Source organism: Trichomycterus rosablanca, chromosome 1 (genome assembly GCF_030014385.1).
Source record: "Trichomycterus rosablanca isolate fTriRos1 chromosome 1, fTriRos1.hap1, whole genome shotgun sequence".
NCBI classification, from domain to species: domain Eukaryota; kingdom Metazoa; phylum Chordata; class Actinopteri; order Siluriformes; family Trichomycteridae; genus Trichomycterus; species Trichomycterus rosablanca.
The window spans coordinates 8111507-8139167 of NC_085988.1; the positions used below are offsets into that span (position 1 = coordinate 8111507).

General features: G+C 41.2%; 2 protein-coding genes across 3 annotated transcripts; both read left to right on the forward strand.

Moving 5' to 3' along the window:
- The first annotated feature begins 6595 nt into the window (after positions 1-6595).
- Positions 6596-8281, forward strand: LOC134320626 (4-galactosyl-N-acetylglucosaminide 3-alpha-L-fucosyltransferase 9-like). The gene has a single exon (XM_063002512.1). The coding sequence runs from the start codon at positions 6596-6598 to the stop codon at positions 7628-7630; it is 1035 nt and encodes a 344-aa protein (XP_062858582.1). The 3' UTR covers positions 7631-8281.
- Positions 8282-15103: 6822 nt separating this feature from the next.
- Positions 15104-23484, forward strand: LOC134318474 (oxysterol-binding protein-related protein 10-like). 2 transcript variants are annotated; one of them, XM_062999440.1, is made up of 5 exons: positions 15104-15326; positions 18425-18600; positions 18755-18876; positions 20611-20775; positions 23121-23484. In XM_062999440.1, the coding sequence occupies exons 1-5, from the start codon at positions 15175-15177 to the stop codon at positions 23373-23375; spliced, it is 870 nt and encodes a 289-aa protein (XP_062855510.1). In that variant the 5' UTR covers positions 15104-15174; the 3' UTR covers positions 23376-23484. The 2 variants fall into 2 exon arrangements, with proteins under 2 accessions (XP_062855510.1, XP_062855519.1); XM_062999449.1 differs by lacking the exon at positions 15104-15326 and adding an exon at positions 16521-16584.
- Positions 23485-27661: the final 4177 nt, after the last annotated feature.

A 27661-nucleotide genomic window follows, 5' to 3' on the forward strand; every position in this document is an offset into this window, starting at 1 on the left:
TCACTCACTCAATTATTCACTTATTCACCCACTCACTCACTCAATTATTCACTTATTCACTCACTCACCTACTCAATCTTCTACTTATTCACTTACTCCACATTCACCTATTCACTCACCTACTCAATCTTCTACTTATTCACTCACTCAATTATTATTCACTTATTCACTCCTTCACTTGCTCACCTACTCAATCTTCTACCTATTCACCCAGTTACTCACTTATTCACTCCTTCACTCGCTCACCTACTCAATCTTCTACCTATTCACTCACTCAGTTACTCACTTATTCACTCCCTCACTCGCTCACCTATTCAATATTTTACTTAATCACTCACTCACTTAATCAATTTTCCACTTAATCACTCTCCACTCCACATTCACCTATCCACTCACTCACTCACCAACCCACATGTCAGGGTCATGTAAGGACATGTAAAGTGTACCGGCTGTCCTCTGCTTTTGGCACTAAGTCAGTGTAGGCATGTCTTTGTTGTAATTAGAGCAAACAAGCTGCCAAAAGTGACCAGAGTACAAACAGAGAAAACCGGATTCGGGATTCCGTGTATTTGTAATGGAAGCACAACGGACACATCTGATAAGCGTGACTCAAGATCACAGGTAATGAGCTATGTCAATTTCATAGAGTAAATGTAAACAGACCACAAATGTGACTGGCCAGTTCTGAGCTTGTGTGTTTACGTACATGTTAAGAAGACAGAACAGAACAGAACAAAATAAAATAGGAAGAGTCGGGATTTTTTGTACAATGAAACGAAAAGAAGAATCTATGATTTGTGGATTCCCTTGAATCTTTATTTATCTAGAAATAATGTTTTCACTAATGTACTTCAGTCTGTAGTTTGTAAATACAAACTGTCATATCCCACCTAATCCACATAGCCAATTAGTCCTCTGCTTACACACATGTGCAGTCCACTGACCCTTCTCATTCTCCCGTACTTTGGTGGATTGGCGCCTCGTGCTACTAACCAGGGTCCTTACACAGCATCCGGTCTTTTCCCATCCAGCAGACTAGTGGCCAATTGTGCCTGCCAAGGGGCGCCCAGCCGACCGGTAGTAGATTCAAACATGGAGAGTTCAGAATCCCAGTGCTGGTGGGCTAGCGGAACATCCCGCTGCACCACCTAAATGCCCGATTGTCCCTTCTTTATTAGTGGCTTTTTAGCCTCAGTGTTGTTTACTTTGGTTAAATAAATTGGATTTGGGTCCTATTTACATTCTTGTAGGTGTGTGGATTTGCAAGAACACATGAATGGAGCCAGCCCTGTTACAGTGTGTGTGTGTGTGTATAAGTTAATAGGGTGTGCACTAAATGCAGTCAGACAGAAAGCACACATCACATCACTGAACACCGATACAGCAGGAACGAGACCAGGTACGAGTTTTATTATCACTGACTTTATGTTATTCTATGTACTATGATCGTTTATACCAGCAGCGATCTCGCTGTATAACAATTCACTAGTTCTAGACATCATCGAACACTAAACCACTATCAGGACAGACCCATGGAGCATTTTCTAGCACTCTGTTCATAAAGACTAAAGACTATACTACATATCTGTTGTTGTTTAACACTACTACAGCTTAGTATATCACATTACATATCTCATCTAAATATTTAATGCCAGGATACTTCTTAGGTTTTTTTATATGACATACTACTCTTTTTTATTCTATTTATTCAATGACATAGTGTGTACAACATTACTTGTGTACTTAATTCTTTGTACTTTTATACTTTTGTACTTATATACTTGTGTACTTTAATACTTTTTGCTTTAATGTACTGGAGCTGCTGTTATAACTGACTTTCCCTATGGGATTAATAAAGCTATCTATCTATCTATCTATCTATCTATCTATCTATCTATCTATCTATCTATCTATCTATCTATCTATCTATCTATCTATCTATCTATCTATCTATCTATCTATCTATCTATCTATCTATCTATCTATCTATCTATCTGTCTGTCTGTACATACAGCGGGGGGTAAAAGTTTAAGGCCACTATTGAACACACCTTTATTTTTCTAGAATTTTTAATAGAAAGAGTGTTGGGTGTGTTTGTTTTTATAGCAGATAAACAGGCTGCAAACGTTTGAAATCCACCTGCTGACAGTCGTATGATCATCCGCACTAATAGAAAGAATCAGACTAAAGGAAATCTGAACTTACATTTACTCTTGCACCTCTTGGCTTTTTAGTACTGAATACTAAGAAACTCTAAAATTCATTTGATTTTATGTACTAAGCGTGTAAAATATATTAATACCCCATTAAAACAGTCACTCTTTTTGTCTTACGACCTGAAAAAAAATCTATTTTTTCATCTTTAATAACATGTTTCGTCTTACAACATGTAAATAAGAAAATACAATAACATTTTTGGAAAAGTGAGCAGTCCTCTGATCTGGTACTTTGAAGAGCCGCCTTCTGTGTGTAGGTTTTGGGTGCAATAAATACATACATAAATATTAAGAGTATATATTAAGATTAACCAGACACATATCTAAAGAGAGTCTAATCTCTTACATTACGACTATTAAACTAATACAAAAACGATTAAATAAACACTCCAGAGACTGGGTTCAGTTCAAGAGAAAAAGACTCCATGCTTTATTTCAGATATATATATATATATATATATATATATATATATATACAGTGTATCACAGAAGTGAGTACACCCCTCACATTTCTGCAGATATTTAAGTATATCTTTTCATGGGACAACACTGACAAAATGACACTTTGACACAATGAAAAGTAGTCTGTGTGCAGCTTATATAACAGTGTAAATTTATTCTTCCCTCAAAATAACTCAATATACAGCCATTAATGTCTAAACCACTGGTAACAAAAGTGAGTACACCCCTTATTGAAAGTTCCTGAAGTGTCAATATTTTGTGTGGCCACCATTATTTCCCAGAACTGCCTTAACTCTCCTGGGCATGGAGTTTACCAGAGCTTCACAGGTTGCCACTGGAATGCTTTTCCACTCCTCCATGACGACATCACGGAGCTGGCGGATATTCGAGACTTTGTGCTCCTCCACCTTCCGCTTGAGGATGCCCCAAAGATGTTCTATTGGGTTTAGGTCTGGAGACATGCTTGGCCAGTCCATCACCTTTACCCTCAGCCTCTTCAATAAAGCAGTGGTCGTCTTAGAGGTGTGTTTGGGGTCATTATCATGCTGGAACACTGCCCTGCGACCCAGTTTCCGGAGGGAGGGGATCATGCTCTGCTTCAGTATTTCACAGTACATATTGGAGTTCATGTGTCCCTCAATGAAATGTAACTCCCCAACACCTGCTGCACTCATGCAGCCCCAGACCATGGCATTCCCACCACCATGCTTGACTGTAGGCATGACACACTTATCTTTGTACTCCTCACCTGATTGCCGCCACACATGCTTGAGACCATCTGAACCAAACAAATTAATCTTGGTCTCATCAGACCATAGGACATGGTTCCAGTAATCCATGTCCTTTGTTGACATGTCTTCAGCAAACTGTTTGCGGGCTTTCTTGTGTAGAGACTTCAGAAGAGGCTTCCTTCTGGGGTGACAGCCATGCAGACCAATTTGATGTAGTGTGCGGCGTATGGTCTGAGCACTGACAGGCTGACCCCCCACCTTTTCAATCTCTGCAGCAATGCTGACAGCACTCCTGCGCCTATCTTTCAAAGACAGCAGTTGGATGTGACGCTGAGCATGTGCACTCAGCTTCTTTGGACAACCAACGCAAGGTCTGTTCTGAGTGGATCCTGCTCTTTTAAAACGCTGGATGATCTTGGCCACTGTGCTGCAGCTCAGTTTCAGGGTGTTGGCAATCTTCTTGTAGTCTTGGCCATCTTCATGTAGCGCAACAATTCGTCTTTTAAGATCCTCAGAGAGTTATTTGCAATGAGGTGCCATGTTGGAACTTTCAGTGACCAGTATGAGAGAGTGTGAGAGCTGTACTACTAAATTGAACACACCTGCTCCCTATGCACACCTGAGACCTAGTAACACTAACAAATCACATGACATTTTGGAGGGAAAATGACAAGCAGTGCTCAATTTGGACATTTAGGGGTGTAATCTCTTAGGGGTGTACTCACTTTTGTTGCCGGTGGTTTAGACATTAATGGCTGTATATTGAGTTATTTTGAGGGAAGAATAAATTTACACTGTTATATAAGCTGCACACAGACTACTTTTCATTGTGTCAAAGTGTCATTTTGTCAGTGTTGTCCCATGAAAAGATATACTTAAATATCTGCAGAAATGTGAGGGGTGTACTCACTTTTGTGATACACTGTATATATATGTTTCTCTACATGCTTTGTTAGCCCCCTTTCATGCTGTTCTTCAATGGTCAGGACCCCCACAGGACCACTACAGAGTGGTGTGTTAGTGTGTGTTGTGCTGGTATGAGTGGATCAGACACAGCAGTTCTGCTGGAGTTTTTAAATACAGCGTCCACTCACTGTCCACTCTGTTAGACACTCTTACCTAGTTGGTCCACCTTGTAGATGTAAAGTCAGAGACGATCGCTCATCTATTGCTGCTGTTTGAGTTGGTCATCTTCTAGACATTCATCAGTGGTCAAAGGACGCTGCCCACGGGGCGCTGTTGGCTGGATATTTTTGGTTGGTGGACGATTCTCAGTCCAGCAATGACAGTGAGGTGTTTAAAAACTCCAGCAGCGCTGCTGTGTCTGATCCACTCATACCAGCACAATACACACTAACACACCACCACCATGTCAGTGTCACTGCAGTGCTGAGAATGATCCACCACCTAAATAATACCTGCTCTGTGGGGGTCCTGACCATTAAAGAACAGCATGAAAGGGGGTAACAGAGCATGTAGAGAAACAGATGGACTACAGTCAGTAATTGTAGAACTACAAAGTGCTTCTATATGGTAATTGGAGCTGATTAAATGGACAGTGAGTGTAGAAACAAGGAGGTGGTTTTAATGTTATGGCTGATCGGTGTATAATAGATTAGATAGATAGATAGATAGGTAGGTAGGTAGGTAGGTAGGTAGGTAGGTAGGTAGGTAGGTAGGTAGGTAGGTAGGTAGGTAGGTAGGTAGGTAGGTAGGTAGATAGATAGATAGATAGATAGATAGATAGATAGATAGATAGATAGATAGATAGATAGATAGATAGATACTTTATTAATCCCGAAGGAAATTATTAAAATATGATCAAAGTGAATCACCCCACTCATCTTTAAATTTAAATACCAATATATCCATAAAACAAATTTTCATCTTCCTGGCCCATTTGACCAGCCTTATCTCCAACCAGCAGGTCTGATAATTAAATTTTTTTTATTAGTACTTTAATGTCATGTTTTACACTTTGGTTACATTCACGACAGGAACAGTATTTACTCATTACACAAGGTTCATCAGTTCAAGTTTTAATATCAAACACAGTCATGGACAGTATCTCCAATTCACCTCACCTGCACGTCTTTGTCCGTCAGTGTCCTCATCACGTTCATACACCATAACTTCAGCCCTTCTAACCTTGCAAGTGTTTTCAATCTTTTAACAAACACAGTGACCTTGTTAGAAGTGAGATTCATGGCTCTATTATTTTTCTGTTCTAGGTTAAACAGTTCCAAATAGATTTTCCTTTTAGATTTTTAAACGTATCTTATCCAATTACTTACTGTATTGAAAGCTTTTTCCTCAGTTTACTCCATCACCTCAGTGCCTACTTTTCCTACTGTGTGTTTTCTACTGCTTAGCTTTAGCCGAGCCTAACACGACATGGTGATCGACTGCTGGTGGTACGAGGTCGTTTCGGGTTTTGGGTCGGGAGGTTTTTATCAGAAGCTAATAGACAGGATTTGCTTCAGGCTGTAGCCAGAGAGTGTGGCTCGTATAGTCGTCCAGCACACACATAGAAATACAAATAATGCCCGGCGTAGTTCATGTCTGATCCGAGAGGGGGAAAAAAACAGGTGACCGGCTCATTTGATCTGTGCCCCGTCATGCCACACTTGTCAGTTTGCCAAAACGTTTATGAGCTATCATCACCTTGTCTGCTGTTTAGATGACATTCTGTTAAATATTTATTTTTGTCTATTATGTCATGTGAAAAGACTCAGGAACCAGGAGCAGCCAGAAAGAAGACTTGGTCTGATTATTTGATGGTCCTAGAATGACTTTATTGAGGAAAATTGCTAACAATTTGAGCAATTGAGGGTTGAAAGCCTTGCCCAGGGACCCAAAAGTGGCAACTTGGCAATGGTGGGGCTTGAACCAGCAACCTTCCGATTACCCTACCTTACCTCTGAAGTACCTTAACTGAGCTGAGCTATCACTGCCCACTGTCAGATTAAATGGGTGAAAGGTAGGAAACACCCCAGACAGGTCCAGTCCATCACAGTGGCTCCAGATAGTCTGACTGCATGTGTTTGTACTGTGGGAAGAAGCCGGAGCACCCGGAGGAAACCCACACAGACACGGGGAGAACATGCAAACACCACACAGAAAGGGATCTGTCCGTAATTGTGTCTCTATTCACGCCTCTTTATTGCTTCTCATCAGGACCAAAGAATGAAGTTCGTCTTCTTGCTGGGACGCAGAATGATCGTGCTGATCGTCCTGGTGCTGCTGGGGTTGGAAGGAATTTTCTACGTATACTACACGCCGTCGGCGAAGCCTTTGTTTATTGATTCTGCAGGACCAACCAGAGACACGCTGGTTCTGATTTGGGACTGTCCGTTCGGGCATCGGATTTGGAGACAGTCCTGCAGGAAGCAGTTCGACATCAGCGGCTGTCGGCTGACCAACAACCACAGCGATTACGAGAACGCCGACGGAGTTATGTTTCACCACCGAGACATTCAGCAAAACGTATCCAAGCTGTGGAACATGTCTCGCCCACCCTGGCAGAAATGGGTGTGGATGAACATGGAGTCTCCGGAAAACTCGCACAGAGCACCCGGTCTGGACGAACTCTTCAATCTCACCGCGACTTATCGGCGGGACTCCGACGTCTGGGTTCCTTACGGACGAATCGTACAAGCTTCAGACCAGCACCAAGCCTTTAAAATACCAGAGAAGGATAAACTAGTCTGCTGGGTCGTTAAAAACTGGAATCAACGTTTAAAACGAGTGGAATACTTTAAAAAATTACGCAAACACATCAATATAGATACGTACGGCGGCTACTTCAACAAAGTTCTTAATTTAACGGAATATTTTCAAACCATATCGAGCTGTAAATTCTACCTAGCGTTCGAGAACTCCATCCATAGGGACTACTTCACGGAAAAGCTCTTTAATCCCATGAGTGTCGGCACCGTCCCAGTGGTTCTCGGTCCACCCCGAGAGAACTACGAGGAGTTCCTACCGGCCCATTCGTTCATCCACGTGGACGATTTTGAATCGCCCCGAGAACTGGCGAAATATTTGACATTTCTGGACCAGAATCCGGATTTTTATGAACGGTACTTCACCTGGAGGAAGCATTTCGCCGTCACGCGTTCCAGCTTTGCTCTAGAACACGCCTGTCGAATCTGCGACTATTTAAGACGACAGAAGGGGTACAGAGTCGTAAAAAATCTCAGTACATGGTACTGGAGTTAGCTAGCATGTAGATATTGTGTAGTAAATTATTTATGATCTCAATTGAAATGTCTCCATTTTTATATCTGTTCAATATTCAGCTTGCCAGTATACACCGATCAGGCATAACATCATGACCACTGACAGGTGAAGTGAATAACACTGATTATCTCTTCATCACGGCACCTGTTAGTGGGGGGGATATATTAGGCAGCAAGTGACATTTTATCCTCAAAGTTGATGTTAGAAGCAGGAAAAATGGGCGAGCGTGAGGATCTGAGTTTGACGAGGACCAAATTGTGATGGCTAGACGACTGGGTCAGAGCATCTCCAAAACTGCAGCTGTTGTGGAGGGTTCCTGGAAGGAACAGTGCTAAACATGGGTGGCCAAGGCTCAATTGATGCACGTGGGTAGCGAATTCGGCTGGTCCGTGTGGTCCGATCCAACAGACGAGCTACTGTAGCTCAGACTGCTGAAGAAGTTCATGCTGGTTCTGATAGAAAGGTGTCAGAATACACAGAACATCACAGTTTGTTGCGTATGGGGCAAAAGGGGGACCAACACAATATTAAGAAGGTGGTCATAATGTTATGCCTGATCGGTGTATAGTTTGCTAAATACATTAGCAGGTGTGTAAAGAATTGGATCGATTTTAGATCATTGTAAGTCACATCCACTTTAGCTTTTAATTTGTTAACATTTTAAATATTTATAAAGCTAAAATATATTATACATATTATATAATATATTATAAAATATTAAATTATTTATGATCTAATTTGAAATAAATGTTTATTTGTGTTGTTTATGTTACAAGTCTCCATGTTTATTAGTGTCCCATTAACTAGGACTGATGAAACATGTAGCGTTAGCTTGCTAAAAACGTTAGCATGTGTGTAAACAAATACATTGATTTTAGACCATTACAGGTCACATAAAGGTTTATATAGATTTGTTAGGAAATTAAAATAATAGTGAATTGTTAAGAAATTAAAATGATAGTTGTTGGGAAATTAAAATAATACCCTCTACTTTTAGGCTCTGATTGACCGTGACAGACAGTGACAAAAGATAGTAGCTGTACGTGCTGAACGCACACAATGTTCCACCACAACCATTGTTTTTGGTACGTGGTGATTGCTTAACTATCAAGGCCACTAGAGGCAATTGCAGATTGTGAAAAACATCTACGTATAACATTGATTATCATAGTTATGCAGATGACACACAGATATATCTGGCTCTCTCACCAGATGATTACTGCCCAACAGATTCACTGTGTCAGTGTCTGGAGAACATCAACAACTGGATGAGCCAGAATTTTTTACAGTTAAATAAGGACAAAACAGAGATTGTTGTGTTTGGCAGCAAAGAAAAGAGGATTAGTGTCAGTGAACACCTCAGTTCCCGGGCTCTAAAAACCAAAGACCAAGTCCGAAATCTTGGCGTTCTAATAGACTCAGATCTTACATTCACCAGCCATATTAAAACCATCACCAAAACAGCCTTCTACCATCTTAGAAATAAGGGTCTAGTGTGCCAACAAGACCTAGAGAAGCTGATCCATGCTTTTATCTCCAGTAGGGTGGACTATTGTAATGGTCTCTTAACTGGACTTCCCAAAAAGAGCATTAAACAGTTACAGCTCATTCAGAACGCTGCTGCTAGAGTTTTAACTAAGACGAAGAGAACTGAGCACATCACTCCAGTTCTAAAATCTCTACACTGGCTTCCGGTTAGTTACAGAATAGAATTTAAAGTGCTGCTACTGGTCTATAAATCACTGAATGGGTTCGGCCCGGAATACATCTCAGAAATGTTTAGAGAATATAAACCCAGTAGATCTCTTAGATCCATGGACTCAGGTCAGCTAGTTGAGCCCAGAGTCCAAACTAAACATGGTGAAGCAGCATTTAGCTGTTGGGCTGCATATAACTGGATCAGACTGCCAGGAGATATTAGATGTTCCTCAAATGTAGAAATCTTTAAATCCAGGTTAAAAACTTTTCTTTTTTCTTGTGCCTATGATTGAGCTTGAAATTTTTGCTATTACCCTCATTTTACCCTATTTCTTTTAGTTTTTCATGCTCTTCTAAATTGTAGGGTATATTTTACTATATTTTCTTTTAGTTTTCATGTTTTAATTGCTTATCTTTCTTGTTTTAATTTAATATTTCCCAAATTGTAGGGTATATTTTACAATATTTTCTTTTAATTTTTTGTGTTCTTAATTTTTATCTCTCTTGTTTGAATTTCATGTTGTCTTAATTGTAACTAAATGTTTGCAAGAAGTCTTTCTGAGGTTCTAGATCTCAGGAATGTTTTCATGCTTTTAATTAATTTTTTTTTCCTTATGTAAAGCACTTTGAATTGCCACTGTGTATGAAAGGTGCTATACAAATAAACTTGCCTTGTCTTGTCTTGCCTATATCATAATAAATTTCGCTCTCCCCTGAACCAAGGAAGGGCTAACTGATAAAAGACACACATGCATTCTGCTCGGGGTCAGTTCTCCTTTTTCACTCGCTGAGACAGGGAAAACTACCCGTGGCCACGTAGAGACTGGGATTGCCGTTTCAGTTTAAAAAAATTCAGTAAATGACTAAACTAAATTAACTAACTAAATCAATCAAACCAAAGATTCGTCGTTGACAATTACTGGTGCACTTTTATTTTCATACATAAAACTATATCAACCACTTTATCTTTTATTTTGTTTACAATTGAAATATTTCTAACTCTATATTATACGCAGATGAGCCAAAACATTAGAACCACCCGCCCAATATGCTGGATTTGCTTAGGGATCGTGTGGCGTCAGCATGAAAGTTCAGATGTTTATTAAATCAAAATAGTTAATAAAACAGCTTAAACACTCTTTTAAATGATGGTCAAAAATATCTGGACACCAGTGCATGAGCTTGTTGGACATCCCATTTCCAAACACAATCTGAAAAACAAGATTTTGGACTGGTCTGGTCTGTAATAAATGGTGCACTTGTCAGGTCAGGTACTGTTCATTGGACGGAAAGCCCTGACCTAGCAATCGACTTTCCAATTCATCCCAAAGATAAATTGGAATATTAGGAAGGGTAGTGATAGCTCAGCATTCAGTGGTTAAGATACTGGACTAGTATTTAGTAGGATAATGAGCCAAGACCCAGCACTGCCAGGTTGTCACTGTTGGTCCCCCGAGCAATGCTCAACCCTGTGTTAACCCTAAATTGCTCAAATTCAGTCATAATTGTAGGTCGCTTTGAATAAAGGCGTCTGCTAAATGCCGTAAATGTAAATGTTCAGTGGGGTTGATCCTCCAAACCAAACTGTTAACATGGGTGCAATAATGCTGCTACAGCAAAGGGCCTTCCCTAAATCTTTGCCACAAGTCATTTTTTGTAGAGCATTTTTCATAATGGACATTGTCGTTAAGCAGTTTTATAGATTCCAGGACCAAAAAACCCTGCTAAGCAGCAGAGAGCAACAACGGTACGTAAAAGCTCTCTAAGAAATGAATCATTAGGAAGAGTGTCCACATATTTTTGGGCATCTTGCTCATATCTACATTTTCTAACCAGATTCAGTAAATTCTTTTCAACATTGTGGATTTCCTGTCTGATTTAAGGGTTGAAAATAGGAAAATTATTAGAGGAATGGAAGTGATTCAGTATTAAAAACGTTTCTATGTATGTTTGTATTATATGAATGTGTTATTTGATATGGGTGGATGAGAAACGACCAGCACAAGTGCGTATTTTAACATCTACTTCATTGAGGCCGGGTGGCACTGAGTAAATAATAAACCACGTCATCACATTATAGATGGATTTATGGTTATTTATGTCAGATCTGCAAAACCTTTCATCTGGATTGAATTTCCGTCATCCGTTATACCGTTATACCAAAAACACACCCACACTCTGTGACTCACTTTGAGGTTCGGATCCGGGTGACGTCCACAAAAAAGAAAGCTTGGCACCGTAAAGCTCGACCGGAGTCCGTCACTGATAACGTGGACAAATAAAAAGTCTCCTGGAGGACAGAGGACCTCTTTTCTGCCAGCTGCTCTCCGGCTCAACAGTGGCTCCAGTCTATGTGTCCATCCACCCACTTATCCCTATTTCTACCCAACAAATATTCGGACACCTCTAAAGTGGACTGTACCATTTCTGGTCTCGTCTGCCGGCCTTCTTTCACATTATTGGTCACATCTTCATTAAGGTTTCTTCTTACAGGCCAGAGAAGGAACTGAATGCTAATGTACGCATCTGTCTAGCTTCATTAATCCACGTTATTGCTTTATTGGTCTCTGAATCGATTGTGTCAACTGCATATTGATGAACTTTGACCTAAGGTTACAGTTTAGCTAACTCACAACCCTCCCCCCCCCAAACTGTTGTTTTTACCTCTTAAAATTACTTAGGAGGGCCATAACCCCCCACTCCCCCGTAATTCAAACCATGCACCCATGCAATCCATCAATCCATTCTTACATTACTTTAAACATCCCTGAATGATTCTTAGATGATGTTATGGGTGTTTTTATACTATTTCCTTTATTTCACAGCATGAACAGTAGACAGTCAACGCAGCCATCTAATAGTAACCCCCACCCCCAGAAACTGAGAATAAATGTAAGTAGGTGTGTTTGCTACTGTAGCACATTCAACCACCCACCCACCGACCCGTCCATCCATCCATTCATCTATCTATTCATTCGTCCATCCACACATACATCCATCCATCTATCCCTTCGTCCGTCCGTCCATCCATCCATCTATCCATTCATCTATCTATCCATTCGTCCATCCACACATACATACATCCATCTATCCCTTCGTCCGTCCGTCCATCCATCCATCCATCTATCCATTCGTCCATCCACACATACTGTACATCCATCCATCTATCCATTCGTCCATCCACACATACATCCATCCATCTATCCCTTCATCTGTCCGTCCATCCATACATACATCCATCCATCTATCCATTTGTCCATCCATACATCCATCCATCCAGAATCCTGTTCAACACCAACTAGAACAGGTGACGGAACACCACAGTGACGTCATTACTCCATGTGATGCCATGGACGAAACATGAAGAAAAATGAACACTATCATGGATTAATTATTAATCTATGACGTTTTGTGCCACTGTTTGCCTAAACTGCACCTACATTTGTTTCTGATGTAAAAAACGTGGAACAAAATGTGTAACCAGTTCCCTTCTGCAGTTCCTGCTGTAATGTGTGTGTGATATATAAATAACTAACCTCATCATTACCTCGTCTGCTGCGCGGCTGACTTTTAAATATTTACCTACACCATTTACTCCAAAAAAGCAAACGAGCTGGCTCTGACTGCAAGTGTAACCGCTGGAGCCTTTGGAACGATCCTGGGGCATTATGGGAAATGTAGTGCCGATAACTAATTCACATGGTGTGTCCTGTAGTTCTGTAGATGCCATGATTTTAGTGGCATGTGCCTCAGTAAATTAGGTCTACTGACGCCCCTGCACCTGCATGTGTTCATACTATCACAAGCTTGTCATCAAAACACCAACGTCAAAAGTCTTCATCATTTTTTGGTGTAGTGTTGGGTTTTTTTGTCTTTAAGTAGCATTTAGAGTATTACATGTTCTATATGGACAAAAGTATTGGGACACCCCTTCTAATTACTGAATTAATTGTGTTTTACATTTACATTTACATTTTCAGCATTTAGCAGACGCTTTTATCCAAAGCGACTTACACAATGAGCTGAACACGATGAGCAATTGAGGGTTAAGGGCCTTGCTCAGGGACCCAACAGTGGCAACTTGGTGGGTGCGGGGCTTGAACCGGCAACCTTCTGTTTACTAGTTCAGTACCTTAACCACTGAGCTATCACTGCCCTGTTTTAGCCACTTTATTTGCTAACAGCTGTAATGAATCAATTATGCACCTCCAGTTGTGGAAAGGACCTTTCCTGTTCCTGCATGACTGTGCCCTGTGCATAACCACCCACCTATCTAACTATGCATCCATTCATCCACCCAACCGTTCATCCATCCACACATCTATCCATCTATCCAACTGCCCATCCATCATCCACCTATCCAACCGTCTATCCATCCACTCAAGATGCATATCCAAATCTCTCATTTATCCACCCACCCATCCATCCATCTATTTATCTAAACACCTATTCATCCATCCATCTATCCATCCAACTATCTATCTATCTATCTATCTATCTATCTATCTATCTATCTATCTATCCATCCATCCATCCATCCATCCATCCATCCATCCATCCATCCATCCATCTATCTAAACACCTATCCATCCATCCATCCATCCATCCATCCATCCATCCATCCATCCATCCATCCATCCATCCATCCATCCATCCATCTATCTATCTATCTATCTATCTATCTATCTATCTATCCATCCATCCATCCATCCATCCATCCATCCATCCATCCATCCATCTAAACACCCATCCATCCATCCATCCATCCATCTATCTATCTAAACACCCATCCATCCATCTATCCAACCACCCATCCATCTATCCATCCATCCATCTATCCAACCACCCACCCATCTATCTATCTATCTATCTATCTATCTATCTATCTATCTATCTATCTATCTATCTATCTATCTATCTATCTATCCATCCATCCATCCATCCATCCATCCATCCATCCATCCATCCATCCATCCATCCATCCATCCATTCGTCTAACCACCCAGCCATCCATCCATCCATCCATCCATCCCTCTATTCAAAAATCTATCTATCCATAAATCCATCTATCCTAAAAACTAATCATACAGTTGCTTACAGGTCTAACAAATCAATTATATAATGGAAATGATGTGCTTGTGTACTGTGCCTCTGTACACAAACCACACTCTTTAAAGACACGAAGAAAAGCTCTGTTTAAATTAAAGAAACTCCAGTGTCCTGCACAGATCCCTGACCTCACCCTCACTCAACATCACTGGGATGAACTGGAACATCAACTGATCAATCAGCGCACAGCCATACAAACGCTGTCATCTTTTGACTGAATGGGCACTAATTCCCACACACAGACACACTTTAAAGTCTTGTGAGAAGCATTTTCAGTAGAGCGGCTCTTGTTCTAGCTGAAAAGAGACTCTGTGTTTGCACAGTTGTGATGTAGAATGATATTTAAGTGAGGAAAAATGTGAATGGGGTTTAGAATTTAGCAGTTTAGAGTTGTGCTGTCGATACACGAGCTTCATGTTCACAGAATGACGCCCGTATTTCCATTTTTAGTGTGTATAAAATTACAAAATGTTAGAATAAAGACTGTAAACACAGCCTTGCTCTGTCAGCGTTTTTTAAAGCGGAGCTGCGCGTTCCCGTGTGTGACGGACGCGCGCGTCGGGATTTTTAGTGGGAGGATCTGGACACTTCCTGTTGTGAGTTCTACAACACACACACACACACACAGCAACACAGTGAGGAACATAACTATGAATCCTTCATCCATAAAGAATCAGACTTAAAGGAGATCGCACTTCACTTCCGTTTCAGTCAGCATGGACGACTCCGCATTCCAGCGACATGGATCAGCCAGACCGACCCGGATACACAGATCTGGCACAGGAGGAGGCACAGGAGGAGAAGGAAGGTACCAACTGGAGGGAGTGTTGAGTAAATATACCAACCTGATCCATGGCTGGCAGAACAGGTACCACACACACACTGGTCAAGCATAAATCTCCTTCATTCTGCTGGCATGTTTATACACTATATATCCAAAAGTATTTGGACACTGGTAATGAAATGCGTCCAATTTCCAAGATCATCAAGTTCTATAAAGAATTAATAAAAAAGCTTAGTTTAAAGAAACTCCAGTGTCCAGCACAGAGCCCTGACCTCAGCCCCACTCAACAGCTCTGGGATGAACCGGAACACCAACTGATCAATCAGCGCCCGTAAAACTGCTGTCATGTTTTAACTGAATGGGCACAAATTCCCACACACTGACACACTTCAAAAGTCTTATGAGAAGCTTCTCAGAGGAGCGACTGTTGTTCTAGCTTGAAAGATCACACAGAGGTCACTCTGTTTTAATACCGTTGGTTTTTGGAATGGAGCGTCCAACAAGCCCCTGGTCAGGTGTCCACATACTTTTGGCCATACAGTGTATCAGTTCATCTTTGTTAGGAGTTTTGCAAGTTCCCCACAAATTTCGTACCTCCACCCATACGTGCAGAAGGTGGACTAGGTACAGTATGTGTCAGGACGTGAGTGTTTGCTACGTAAATATGTGAGTGTGCTCCATTTCCAGGATGTATTCCCGGACCCACAGCCACCCTGACCAGGATAATGTTGTTAGTTTATGAAAGAAAAAAATGTGATTAATCAGTGATTATTTCAATACACCGTAGACAGGACACCAGACTCGGCCACCCCTCTGTGTGTAGAAGCCCGAACGGCCAATAAAACCCTAGAACTCAGCGTTAGGAGGCTAGTGTAATTCACCACTGCGCCGCCCAAGCACCTGAAGCCTCATGGGTAATGTTTAGTGCAGCCTGGAATACAGATGGGTTTCAGGTTATTTCCTACAAACAATTTACATGCCATTCAGCCAAGCAGACTCATTTATGTTCTATTTTTGCTTTTTCCAGCATAGCTGTGCTCCTGTGTTCAGCCTAATGCTGAGGAGAAATCGGTCCAGATGGAATGCAAGACGATGTCTATAGTCAAGCAAGCTTTATAACGTCATGGGATTAGAGGCTTCCTTGCAAGAAAGGAAAGACGCTCCAGCTTCTGCTGTTACTTTGCCCATTCAGTCAGGAACAATCTTCAGTCGAGTCTTACATGTACATTTACAGTTTCAGCATTTAGCAGACTTACAGAAGTGCTTCCATAGTGAACATTACCTTACAAATGTTCACCAAAATACAAATCTGTTCAGAATCAGAATCACTTTATTTTGCCAGGTATGTTACACATACAAGGAATTTGCTCTGGTGATACATAAAATAGTACACAGAGTAGTACACACAATACACATAATAGTACAGACAATTACACGTGTATGACATGTAACATAGAACATATTTAACAGACCCGACAGCACACGGACTGTTAACCGGTTTTTAACCAACATTTGCCCAAGAGAACAACTTTGGTTAAAAAGTGTTACAGCTCTGGGGAAAAAGCTGTTAGCGTGTCTGGATGTGTTTGTTTTTATTGTCCTGAGTCTTCTGCCAGATGGAAGAGTCTGAAAAAGGTGATGTCCAGGGTAAGAGGGGTCTGCTGTTATTTTGCCGGCACTACATCCAGACTACATCCAATGATCCTCTCCGCTGTCCTGATTATACGCTGGAGTTTGGCTCGTTCATGTGATGTTGAGGAACCAAACCAGATGGTGATGGACGATGTAAGGATGGACTCTATTATTGCTGTGTAGAACTGGATCAGCAGACTCTGTGACATTCTCTGCTGAGCCCTCTTGGCGATGGAGAGCGTGTTCTTTTCCCACTTTAGGTCCCTGGATAAGGTGGTGCCCAGGAACTTAAGTGACTCCACCACTAAGACCATAGAGCCATTGATTGTGAGGGGGGGTAAGGAAGGGGGTTTGCGCCTGAAATCGTCACCATCGGTTATGAGGCCCACCACAGTGGTGTCATCAGAAGACTTAAGCATCTTTACAGATGCTTTATCTTTTTTGCACATGTCAGCTTAGTAAAGAGGAGATAAAGGTTTTAAATCATCTTTTGAAGACAGCGAGAGACTCAGAAGTTCGGACAGACAGAGGAAGCTCGTTCCACCACCTGGGTGCCAGTACAGAGAAGAGCCTTGATGCTTGTCTTCCTTGAGTCCTGGGTGGAGGATCAAGTCGAGCGAGACTAGTGGCTCGGAGGTTGCGTGGTACAGAGCGGGGTTTGATTAAACCTCGAAGGTAGTTTGGGGCTGGTTAGTTTTTGGCTTTGTAGGTGAGCATCAGTGTTTTAAACTGAATGCGTGCAGCTACAGGAAGCCAGTGAAGAGAACGCGGCAGTGGGGTGATGTGGCAGCAGTGGGATGATGTGGCAGCAGTGGGGTAATGATGTGGCAGCAGTGGGGTAATGATGTGGCAGCAGTGGGATGATGTGACAGTGTTTAGGTTGGTTATAAACCAGATGGGCAGCTGCATTTTCAATAAGCTGCAAGGGTTTAATAGTGGACACCTGCCAGGAGGGAGTTGCAGTCGTCCAACCGTGAGATTATAAGTGACTGGACAAGAATCTGAGTAGCTTCATGGAGAGAAATGGTCGAATCTTCTTGATGTTGTAGAGGAGGAACCGGCACCATCTTGTCATGTTGGCTACATGAGGAGAGAAGGTCAGCTGGTTATCCAGGATGACACCAGGGTATCAGATAGTCTGATCTGCGAGTCATCAAGAGAGATGAGTAGGCCTTGGGTTGGAGATTGATCTCCAGTAATAAGGAACAGCTCCGTCTTGCTGGGATTAAGTTCAGTCCATGCCAATTTGAAGCTTGCTTGATTACCATGCAATCAATTGAATGATCATGGTTGCTGTATGGCGATTTCTGCACCTATGCATGCGTTCCCAGTCCCAGGACTGCCACGAGATATGGAGCATGTAGTGGACTTCAACTTTATACCTCCCATGTTTCATTCACCCTCAATCAAATATTCAGGTTCCACCTTTGTGCCTTTTCCAGAGATGGTCCAAACATTGGCTCCTAGACTCATGATCTATGCATGCTGAAGTCCTTGAATTAGTAGTACAGGGTCTCGGGGTCTGTCATCATCTCTGCATCGCTCTGTAGGTACTTTGTGCTGGACGAAGACCTGAACCAGCTGCAGTACTTCATGAATGAGAATGGGCGTGGTCAGAAACCCAGAGGAACCATCTCACTGACCGGTGCGTCAGTCACTGTAAGCGATGAGGCTCCTCACACGTTCGTCATCAGTTCATCCTGCGGTGATGTTTACAAACTCAGAGGTGAGTTACAAGTCACACTACAGCATGGATCAGTGGTTAAGGTTTGAGGGTTCGAGCCCCACCACCCACAGCAAGGTGCTTCACCCTCAGCTGCCTGTATTGTAACTTGTCTCGATTGCAAGACGCAAACACTGTTGGATCTTTGTATTTTTAGCGATGGATGGTACAGAGCAGCAGGTGTGGATGTCTCACATTGTGTCCTGCACTACGAACACCTCTGTGGGACCACTGAACAACACCGATGAGGACCGGACCGTCCAACACCAGGACGCACAGGTCTGCACCTTATACATCTACATTGCTTATGGATAAATGTGGACAGATAATGAACAATAACATACACTAGGAGGCCAAAAGTAAGTGCTAATTATTGGGTTCGGGTCTTTTAGCCACACCCATTGCTAACAGCTTTGCTAGTTGCTTTCAACGGTGTGGTAACAGTTTAGGGAAGGTCCTTTCCTGTTCTAGCATGACTGTTCCCTTGGACACTTATGAAGTGTCATTCATAAAGACATAGTTTGATGAGTTCGTTGTGGTGCAACTGGAGAAGCCTGCCCATAGACCTGATGTCATCCACATGAGATACCTTTGGGATTAATTGGAATGATGACCGGGAGTATATCCACCAAGTGTCGTTTTTACTGAATGGTCACAAATTCCTACATAGAGCTACTGTAGCTGCAAAGTGGGGAGGGGGGCTTTATGCAAATGCTCATGGTTTTAAAACAGAATGTCCAACAAGCTCGTGGTCAGGTGTCCACATACTTTTGACCATATAGTGTTTTTCAGAACTGGTCATTCAGTTTTTCCATGTTACTGATGGAAACCACTTTATCCTAGGTCTGGTTTCATAGGCAAACACTGGGCACAATGGCAGGAACACACTGAACAGGGCGCCAATCTATCGCAGGGCTTCGGCCACCAACCCTTACGATTGTGTAGATGCCCAGCTGGCTGATAGCATGGTGAGACCGCACCCTGACCTCGGAGGTATCGGGCTAGCATAAGAGACCACCGCGCCATCCAATCACCCGTAATTAATTAAATACGTTAATTAAAATGAATACATACATTCAATTTACATTTAGCAGACGCTTTTATCCAATATGTCTTACAGTACTGTGACAGTATATTGTCCAAGTAATTGAAGGTTAAGGGCCTTGGTCAAGGGCCTCAACAGTGGCAATCTGGCAGTGATGGGGCTTGAACCAGGGACCTTTTGATTACTAGTCAGGTACCTTAACTGCTAGGCTACAACTGCCCCGATACCACAGACAGTCTTGAGTTTAAACATTGGTGGTGCCACCGGACTGATCGAGCGCTCTACAGACACTGCTGGCAGTGTCTGAGGAAGGGAGGGGCAGACAGGGGATCTCTTTATTGTTGCTGCAACAGTGACGTCTACTGTCTGGTCAGAATGCCTGCATAAGTGGTGGAAGAATACGGAGGGAGTGGTGTGGAACATAGTGCGCTTAGAGACTCTTGATATGAATCCACCGCTTGCTGGGGTAAAGATACGGCCGTCACTTTATACGTTTTGGAGGAGGTGTGTGCGATTCTGCAGCCCAGAGTGCACAGGGGAATAGGGTATATCCAAAATGGGACAATGCAAGGAAGGGGAGAGGGGCTCTCTGTAAGAATCCAGCACTGGCAGATGTGAAGGAGCGATCAAGCTCACGAGGAATGAAGTGGGATATCAATTGAAAGGTTGAGGGTTCAAACCTGGATTCTGCCCTGCACCCACTGTTGGGCCCCTGAGCAAGGCCCTTAACCCTCTTGGCTCCAGGGGTGACATACAATAGCGGACCCTGCTCTCTGACCCCGGCTGGGATAAGTGCAAAAAGAATTTCATGTGTATATGAAAACAGCGTTCTTTCTATTCTTTCTCATGATGAGGATCTCAGAGTTGTGATGTCATAATGTGTTGATTAGTGACTCTTTAAACTGATCTGATTTTAGATCATCAGAGACACTTTAACATTAATGAATGAATGAACCCTTCCCGATCAGGGTCCATCGTGTCGGAGTTCCTCTCTCCTGCCGTCCTCCTCTTCCTCCTCCTCTTCCTCTCCGAGGCCGCAGAGACACGCCCCTCATCTTCCTCCTCCTCCTCATGAATCTCCTGCTCCAGCAGCCAGACACTCACCCTCAGACTCCCTGCTGAACCTGAGAGAGGTCAGTGTGTGTGTGTGGAGCACAGTTACCATGGAGCTGTACAGCTGTTCCTCACACAGCATCAGATCACACACTCACTCATTCATTTATGTATTTACGCGCATTCACTCATTCATTTATTCACTCACTCATTCATTTATTCACTCATTCATTTATTCACTCATTCACTCATTCATTTATGTATTTACGCGCATTCACTCATTCATTTATTCACTCACTCATTTATTCACTCACTCATTCATTTATTCACTCATTCATTTATTCACTCATTCACTCATTCATTTATGTATTTACGTGCATTCACTCATTCATTTATTCACTCACTCATTCATTTATTCACTCATTCATTTATTCACTCATTCACTCATTCATTTATGTATTTACGCGCATTCACTCATTCATTTATTCACTCATTCATTCACTCATTCATTTATTCACTCATTCATTCACTCATTCATTTATTCACTCATTCATGCATTCACTCACTCATTCATTTACTCGCAAGCATTCGTTCATTCACACTAATTCATTCATTCACTCATTCATTTATTCACTCATTCATTTATTCACTCATTCATTTATTCACTCATTCATTCACTCACTCATTCATTTACTCGCAAGCATTCGTTCATTCACACTAATTCATTCATTCACTTATTCACTCATTCATTCATTCACTCATTAATTCATTCACTGATTCATTCATTCACTCATTCATTCATTTATTCACTCATTCATTTATTCACTCATTCATTCACTCACTCATTCATCTATTTACTCATTCATTCACTCACTCATTCATTTATTCACTCATTCATTCACTCACTCATTCATTTACTCACAAGCATTCGTTCATTCACACTAATTCATTCATTCAGTCATTCATTCGTTCACACTCATTGATTTACTCACTCACTCATTCATTCGTTCACACTCATCGATTAATTCATATGTTCATTCATTTATTCACTCAGTCATTCATTCATTCATGTATTCACACTTACTCATTCATTTATTCACTCTCATTTATTCACACTCATTTATTCACTGTCATTCATTCACACATTTATTTACTCACTTATTCATTCACTCACACATTCATTTACTCGCATGCATTCATTGATTCACACTCATTTATTCGTTCACTCACACTCATTCATTTACTCACATGCATTCATTTATTCACACTGACTCATTCATATACATTCATTCATTCACTTAATCATTCATTCGTTTAATTACACTCATTAATGAATTGATTTATTTATTCATTCACACTAATTTATTCATTCATATTCATTCATTTATTTAGTCATTGTTCACTCACTTACTCGTTTACGTTCATTCATTTACTCACATGCATTCATTTATTTAGTCATTATTCATTCACACACATTCATACATTCACCTACTCATTCATTCACTCATTCATTCATTCATTCACTCATTCACATATTCATTCATTCATATTTGTTGATTTTCTCATTCACTCATACACTCACACTCATCCATTTCCTTAATCATTCATTCACTTATTCTTCATTGACTACACTAATTCACTCAGTCACTCATTCACTCACACTCGCTTATTTATTCACATTCACCCGCACACATTCATTTATTCATTCATTTAGTCATTTGTTCAATCGCACTCATTCACTCATTTACTTATTCATTTACACTCAGTCATTTATTTAGTGAATGAATAAATAAATCAATTAATTCATTAATGAGTGTAATTAAACGAATGAATGATTAAATGAATGAATGTATATGAATGAGTCAGTGTGAATAAATGAATGCATGTGAGTAAATGAATGAGTGTGAGTGAACGAATAAATTAGTGTGAATCACTGAATGCATGCGAGTAAATGAATGAGTGAGTGAATGAATAAGTGAGTAAATAAATGAGTGTGAATGAATGATTCATTTGCTTATTAATTTATCTATTCACTTGCTCTCATTTTATTCATTCATTTATTAATTTATTCATTCATTCACTCACTCATTTTCACTCATTCATTCATTCATTTATATACACTCTCAATCATTTACACTTATTTTCTCAAACTCACTTATTCATTTATTGGTCCATTGACATTCATTCATTCACACTCACTTATTTCACACACTCACACATATTGTAATACCATCTGTTTTTGAAATGAGATGTCCAGCAAGCTTATGCTCAGGTGTCCAAATACTTTTGGCCTTATAGTGTAGCTGTATTAATTACATTATTCTCTCTCTTGCTCTCTCACTTCTCTCTCTCTCTCTCTCTCTCTCTCTCTCTCTCTCTCTCTCTCTCTCTCTCTCTCTCTCTCTCACTTCCTCTCTCTCTGTAGGTGATGTGTCGGGTGGAGTGTGAACAGAAATCACTCATTCATACGATCAACTCTCTCCCGCAGCGAGGTTGTGTTTCATGTCTGGATCCCGATCTGCTTCTAATCAAAGCCACATCATCCGCTACGCTACACTGTCTCACCCAATGTTTTAGCATACTTCAGCTACACAGCCACGCCCACAACACACCCGACCGCGCCCACTCACAGCACACACCCAACACGGACGCTGAACAGACTGCAGGCTCTCTTGTCTGATATCAGTACTGCTGAGAGAGAAGTTACGTTACATCCTGGTGATGAACAATCATGTGTGCTTGTAGTGTGTGTAGTGTGTGTAATGTAAAGTGTATACACAGATCAGCCATAGTGTAAAACCACCTCCTTGTTTCTACACTCACTGTTTATTTTATCAGCTCCACTTACCATATAGAAGCACTTTGTAGTTCTACAATTACTGACTGTAGTCCATCTGTTTCTCTACATGCTTTGTTAGCCCCCTTTCATGCTGTTCTTCAATGTTCAGGACCACCACAGAGCAGGTATTATTTAGGTGGTGGATCATTCTCAGCACTGCAGTGACACTGACATGGTGGTGGTGTGTTAGTGTGTGTTGTGCTGGTATGAGTGGATCAGACACAGCAGCGCTGCTGGAGTTTTTTAAAACACCTCACTGTCACTGCTGGACTGAGAATAGTCCACCAACCAAAAAATATCCAGCCAACAGCGCCCCGTGGGCAGCGTCCTGTGACCACTGATGAAGGTCTAGAAGATGACCGACTCAAACAGCAGCAATAGATGAGCGATCGTCTCTGACTTTACATCTACAAGGTGGACCGACTAGGTAGGAGTGTCTAATAGAGTGGACAGTGAGTGGACACTGTATTTAAAAACTCCAGCAGCGCTGCTGTGTGTGATCCACTCATACCAGCACAACACACACTAACACACCACCACCATGTCAGTGTCACTGCAGTGCTGAGAATCATCCACCACCTAAATAATACCTGCTCTGTGGTGGTCCTGTGGGGGTTCTGACCATTGAAGAACAGAGTGAAAGCAGGCTAAAAAAGTATGTAGAGAAATAGATGAACTACAGTCAGTAATTGTAGAACTACAAAGTGCTTCTATATGGTAAGTGGAGCTGATAAAATGGACTGAGTGTAGAAACAAGGAGGTGGTTTTAATGTTATGGCTGATCAGTGTATGTAACGTGTAGTGTGTATAAAGTGTGTGTGTATCATGTGTTCTGTGTATATGGAGTGCGTAGCGTGTATGTATTGTGGGTAATTTTATAGTGTGTATGTAAAGTAGTGTGTATGTAAAGTAGTGTGTATGTAGCATGTATGTAGTGCTTGTACATAGTGTGTGTAATATAAAGTGTGTGTGTAGTCATGTACATGTAGTCTGTATGTTGCATGTATAGCATGTGTTGCGTGTATGTAGCATGTATGTAGTTTGTGTAATGTTAGCGTGTGTATGTAGTGTATATGTAATGTTATAAAGTGTGTGTAACGTGTATGTAGTTTGTGTAATGTTATAGTGTGTGTAACGTGTAGTGTGTGTGCAGCATGTATTTACTGTGTGTAATGTAAAGTGTTAATGTAACGTGTAAGTGTGTATGTAGCGTGTATGTAGCATGTGTGTATGTAGTATGTGCAGTGTGTATGTAATGTGTGTATTGTTATAAAGTGTACGCATTAGTATGTATCGTGTGTATGCAGTATGTGCAGTGTGTATGTATTGTGTGTATTGTTATATACAGTGGGGTCAAAAAGTATTTAGTCAGCCACTGATTGTGCAGGTTCTCCTACTTAGAAAGATGAGAGAGGTCTGTAATTTTCATCATAGGTACACTTCAACTATGAGAGACAAAATGAGAAAGAAAAATCCAGGAAATCACATTGTAGGATTTTTAAAGAATTTATTTGTAAATTATGGTGGAAAATAAGTATTTGGTCAATAACAAACAAACAAGATTTCTGGCTCTCACAGACCTGTAACTTCCTCTTTAAGAAGCTTTTCTGTCCTCCACTTGTTACCTGTATTAATGGCACCTGTTTGACCTCATTATCTGTATAAAAGACTCCTGTCCACAGCCTCAAACAGTCAGACTCCAAACTCAACCATGGCCAAGACCAAAGAGCTGTCGAAGGACACCAGGAAGAAAATTGTAGACCTGCACCAGGCTGGGAAGAGTGAATCTACAATAGGCAGCAGGTTGGTGTGAATAAATCAACTGTGGGAGCAATTGTAAGAAAATGGAAGACATACAAGACCACTGATAATCTCCCTTGGGGTCAAGATCTCATCCTGTGGGGTCAAAATGATCATGAGAACGGTGAGCAAAAATCCCAGAACTACACGGAGGGATCTGATGAATGACCTGCAGAGAGCTGGGACCAAAGTAACAAAGGCTACCATCAGTAACACACTACGCCGAGAGGGACTCAAATCCTGCAGTGCCAGGCGTGTCCCCCTGCTTAAGCCAGTACATGTCCAGGCCCGTCTGAAGTTTGCCAGAGAGCATATGGATGATCCAGAAGAGGATCGGGAGAATATCATGTGGTCAGATGAAACCAAAATGGAACTTTTTGGTAAAAACTCAACTCGTCGTGTTTGGAGGAAGAAGAAGAACCCAAGAACACCATACCTACTGTGAAGCATGGGGGTGGAAACATCATGCTTTGGGGCTGTTTTTCTGCAAATGGGACAGGACGACTGATCCGTGTTGAGGGAAGAATGAACTGGGCCATGTATCGTGAGATTTTAAGCCAAAACCTCCTTCCATCAGTGAGAGCATTGAAGATGGCTGGGTCTTCCAGCATGACGATGATCCCAAACACACCGCTCGGGTAACGAAGGAGTGGCTCCGTAAAAAGCATTTCAAGGTCCTGGAGTGGCCTAGCCAGTCTCCAGATCTCAACCCCATAGAAAATTTGTGGAGTCCGTGTTGCCCAGCGACAGCCCCAAAACATCACTGCTCTAGAGGAGATCTGCATGGAGGAATGGGCCAAAATACCAGCTACAGTGTGTGCAAACCTGGTGAAGACTTACAGGAAACGTTTCACCTCTGTCATTGCCAACAAAGGTTATGTTACAAAGTATTGAGTTGAACTTTTGTTATTGACCAAATACTTATTTTCCACCATAATTTACAAATAAATTCTTTAAAAATCCTACAATGTGATTTCCTGCATTTTTTTTTCTCATTTTGTCTCTCATAGTTGAAGTGTAGCTATGATGAAAATTACAGACCTCTCTCATCTTTCTAAGTAGGAGAACCTGCACAATCAGTGGCTGACTAAATACTTTTTGGCCCCACTGTAGTGTGTACGTACTGTCTAGTGTATATCGTGTGTATGTAGTGCAGTGTATCATGTGTGTATGTAATGTGTGTGTAATGTGAGTTGTGTGTATATAGTGTGTGATTTGTGTGTAGTGTATGCAGCATGCTTGTATATAGTGTGTATGTAATGTGTGTGTAATGTGAGTTGTGTGTATATAGTGTGATTTGTGTGTAGTGTATGCAGCATGCTTGTATATAGTGTGTATGTACTGTGTGTGTAATGTGAGTTGTGTGTATATAGTGTGTGATTTGTGTGTAGTGTATGCAGCATGCTTGTATATAGTGTGTATGTACTGTGTGTGTAATGTGAGTTGTGTGTATATAGTGTGTGATTTGTGTGTAGTGTATGCAGCATGCTTGTATATAGTGTGTATGTAATGTGAGTTGTGTGTATATAGTGTGATTTGTGTGTAGTGTATGCAGCATGCTTGTATATAGTGTGTATGTAATGTGTGTGTAATGTGAGTTGTGTGTATATAGTGTGATTTGTGTGTAGTGTATGCAGCATGCTTGTATATAGTGTGTATGTACTGTGTGTGTAATGTGAGTTGTGTGTATATAGTGTGTGATTTGTATGTAGTGTATGCAGCATGCTTGTATATAGTGTGTATGTAATGTGTGTGTAATGTGAGTTGTGTGTATATAGTGTGTGATTTGTGTGTAGTGTATGCAGCATGCTTGTATATAGTGTGTATGTAATGTGTGTGTAATGTGAGTTGTGTGTATATAGTGTGTGATTTGTATGTAGTGTATGCAGCATGCTTGTATATAGTGTGTATGTAATGTGTGTGTAATGTGAGTTGTGTGTATATAGTGTGATTTGTGTGTAGTGTATGCAGCATGCTTGTATATAGTGTGTATGTAATGTGTGTGTAATGTGAGTTGTGTGTATATAGTGTGATTTGTGTGTAGTGTATGCAGCATGCTTGTATATAGTGTGTATGTACTGTGTGTGTAATGTGAGTTGTGTGTATATAGTGTGTGATTTGTGTGTAGTGTATGCAGCATGCTTGTATATAGTGTGTATGTAATGTGTGTGTAATATGAGTTGTGTGTATATAGTGTGTGATTTGTATGTAGTGTATGCAGCATGCTTGTATATAGTGTGTATGTAATGTGTGTGTAATGTGAGTTGTGTGTATATAGTGTGATTTGTGTGTAGTGTATGCAGCATGCTTGTATATAGTGTGTATGT

What these genes read in the sequence shown, in the direction of transcription:
- LOC134318474 (XM_062999440.1), top strand. Translation starts at nt 15,175, where the DNA reads ATGGACGACTCCGCATTCCAGCGACATGGATCAGCCAGACCGACCCGG. An exon ending in TGATGTTTACAAACTCAGAG is followed by an intron (nt 18,601 to 18,754) that starts GTGAGTTACAAG and finishes TTGTATTTTTAG; the next exon opens with CGATGGATGGTACAGAGCAG. An exon ending in CCCTGCTGAACCTGAGAGAG is followed by an intron (nt 20,776 to 23,120) that starts GTCAGTGTGTGT and finishes CTCTCTCTGTAG; the next exon opens with GTGATGTGTCGGGTGGAGTG.
- LOC134320626 (XM_063002512.1), top strand. Translation starts at nt 6,596, where the DNA reads ATGAAGTTCGTCTTCTTGCTGGGACGCAGAATGATCGTGCTGATCGTC.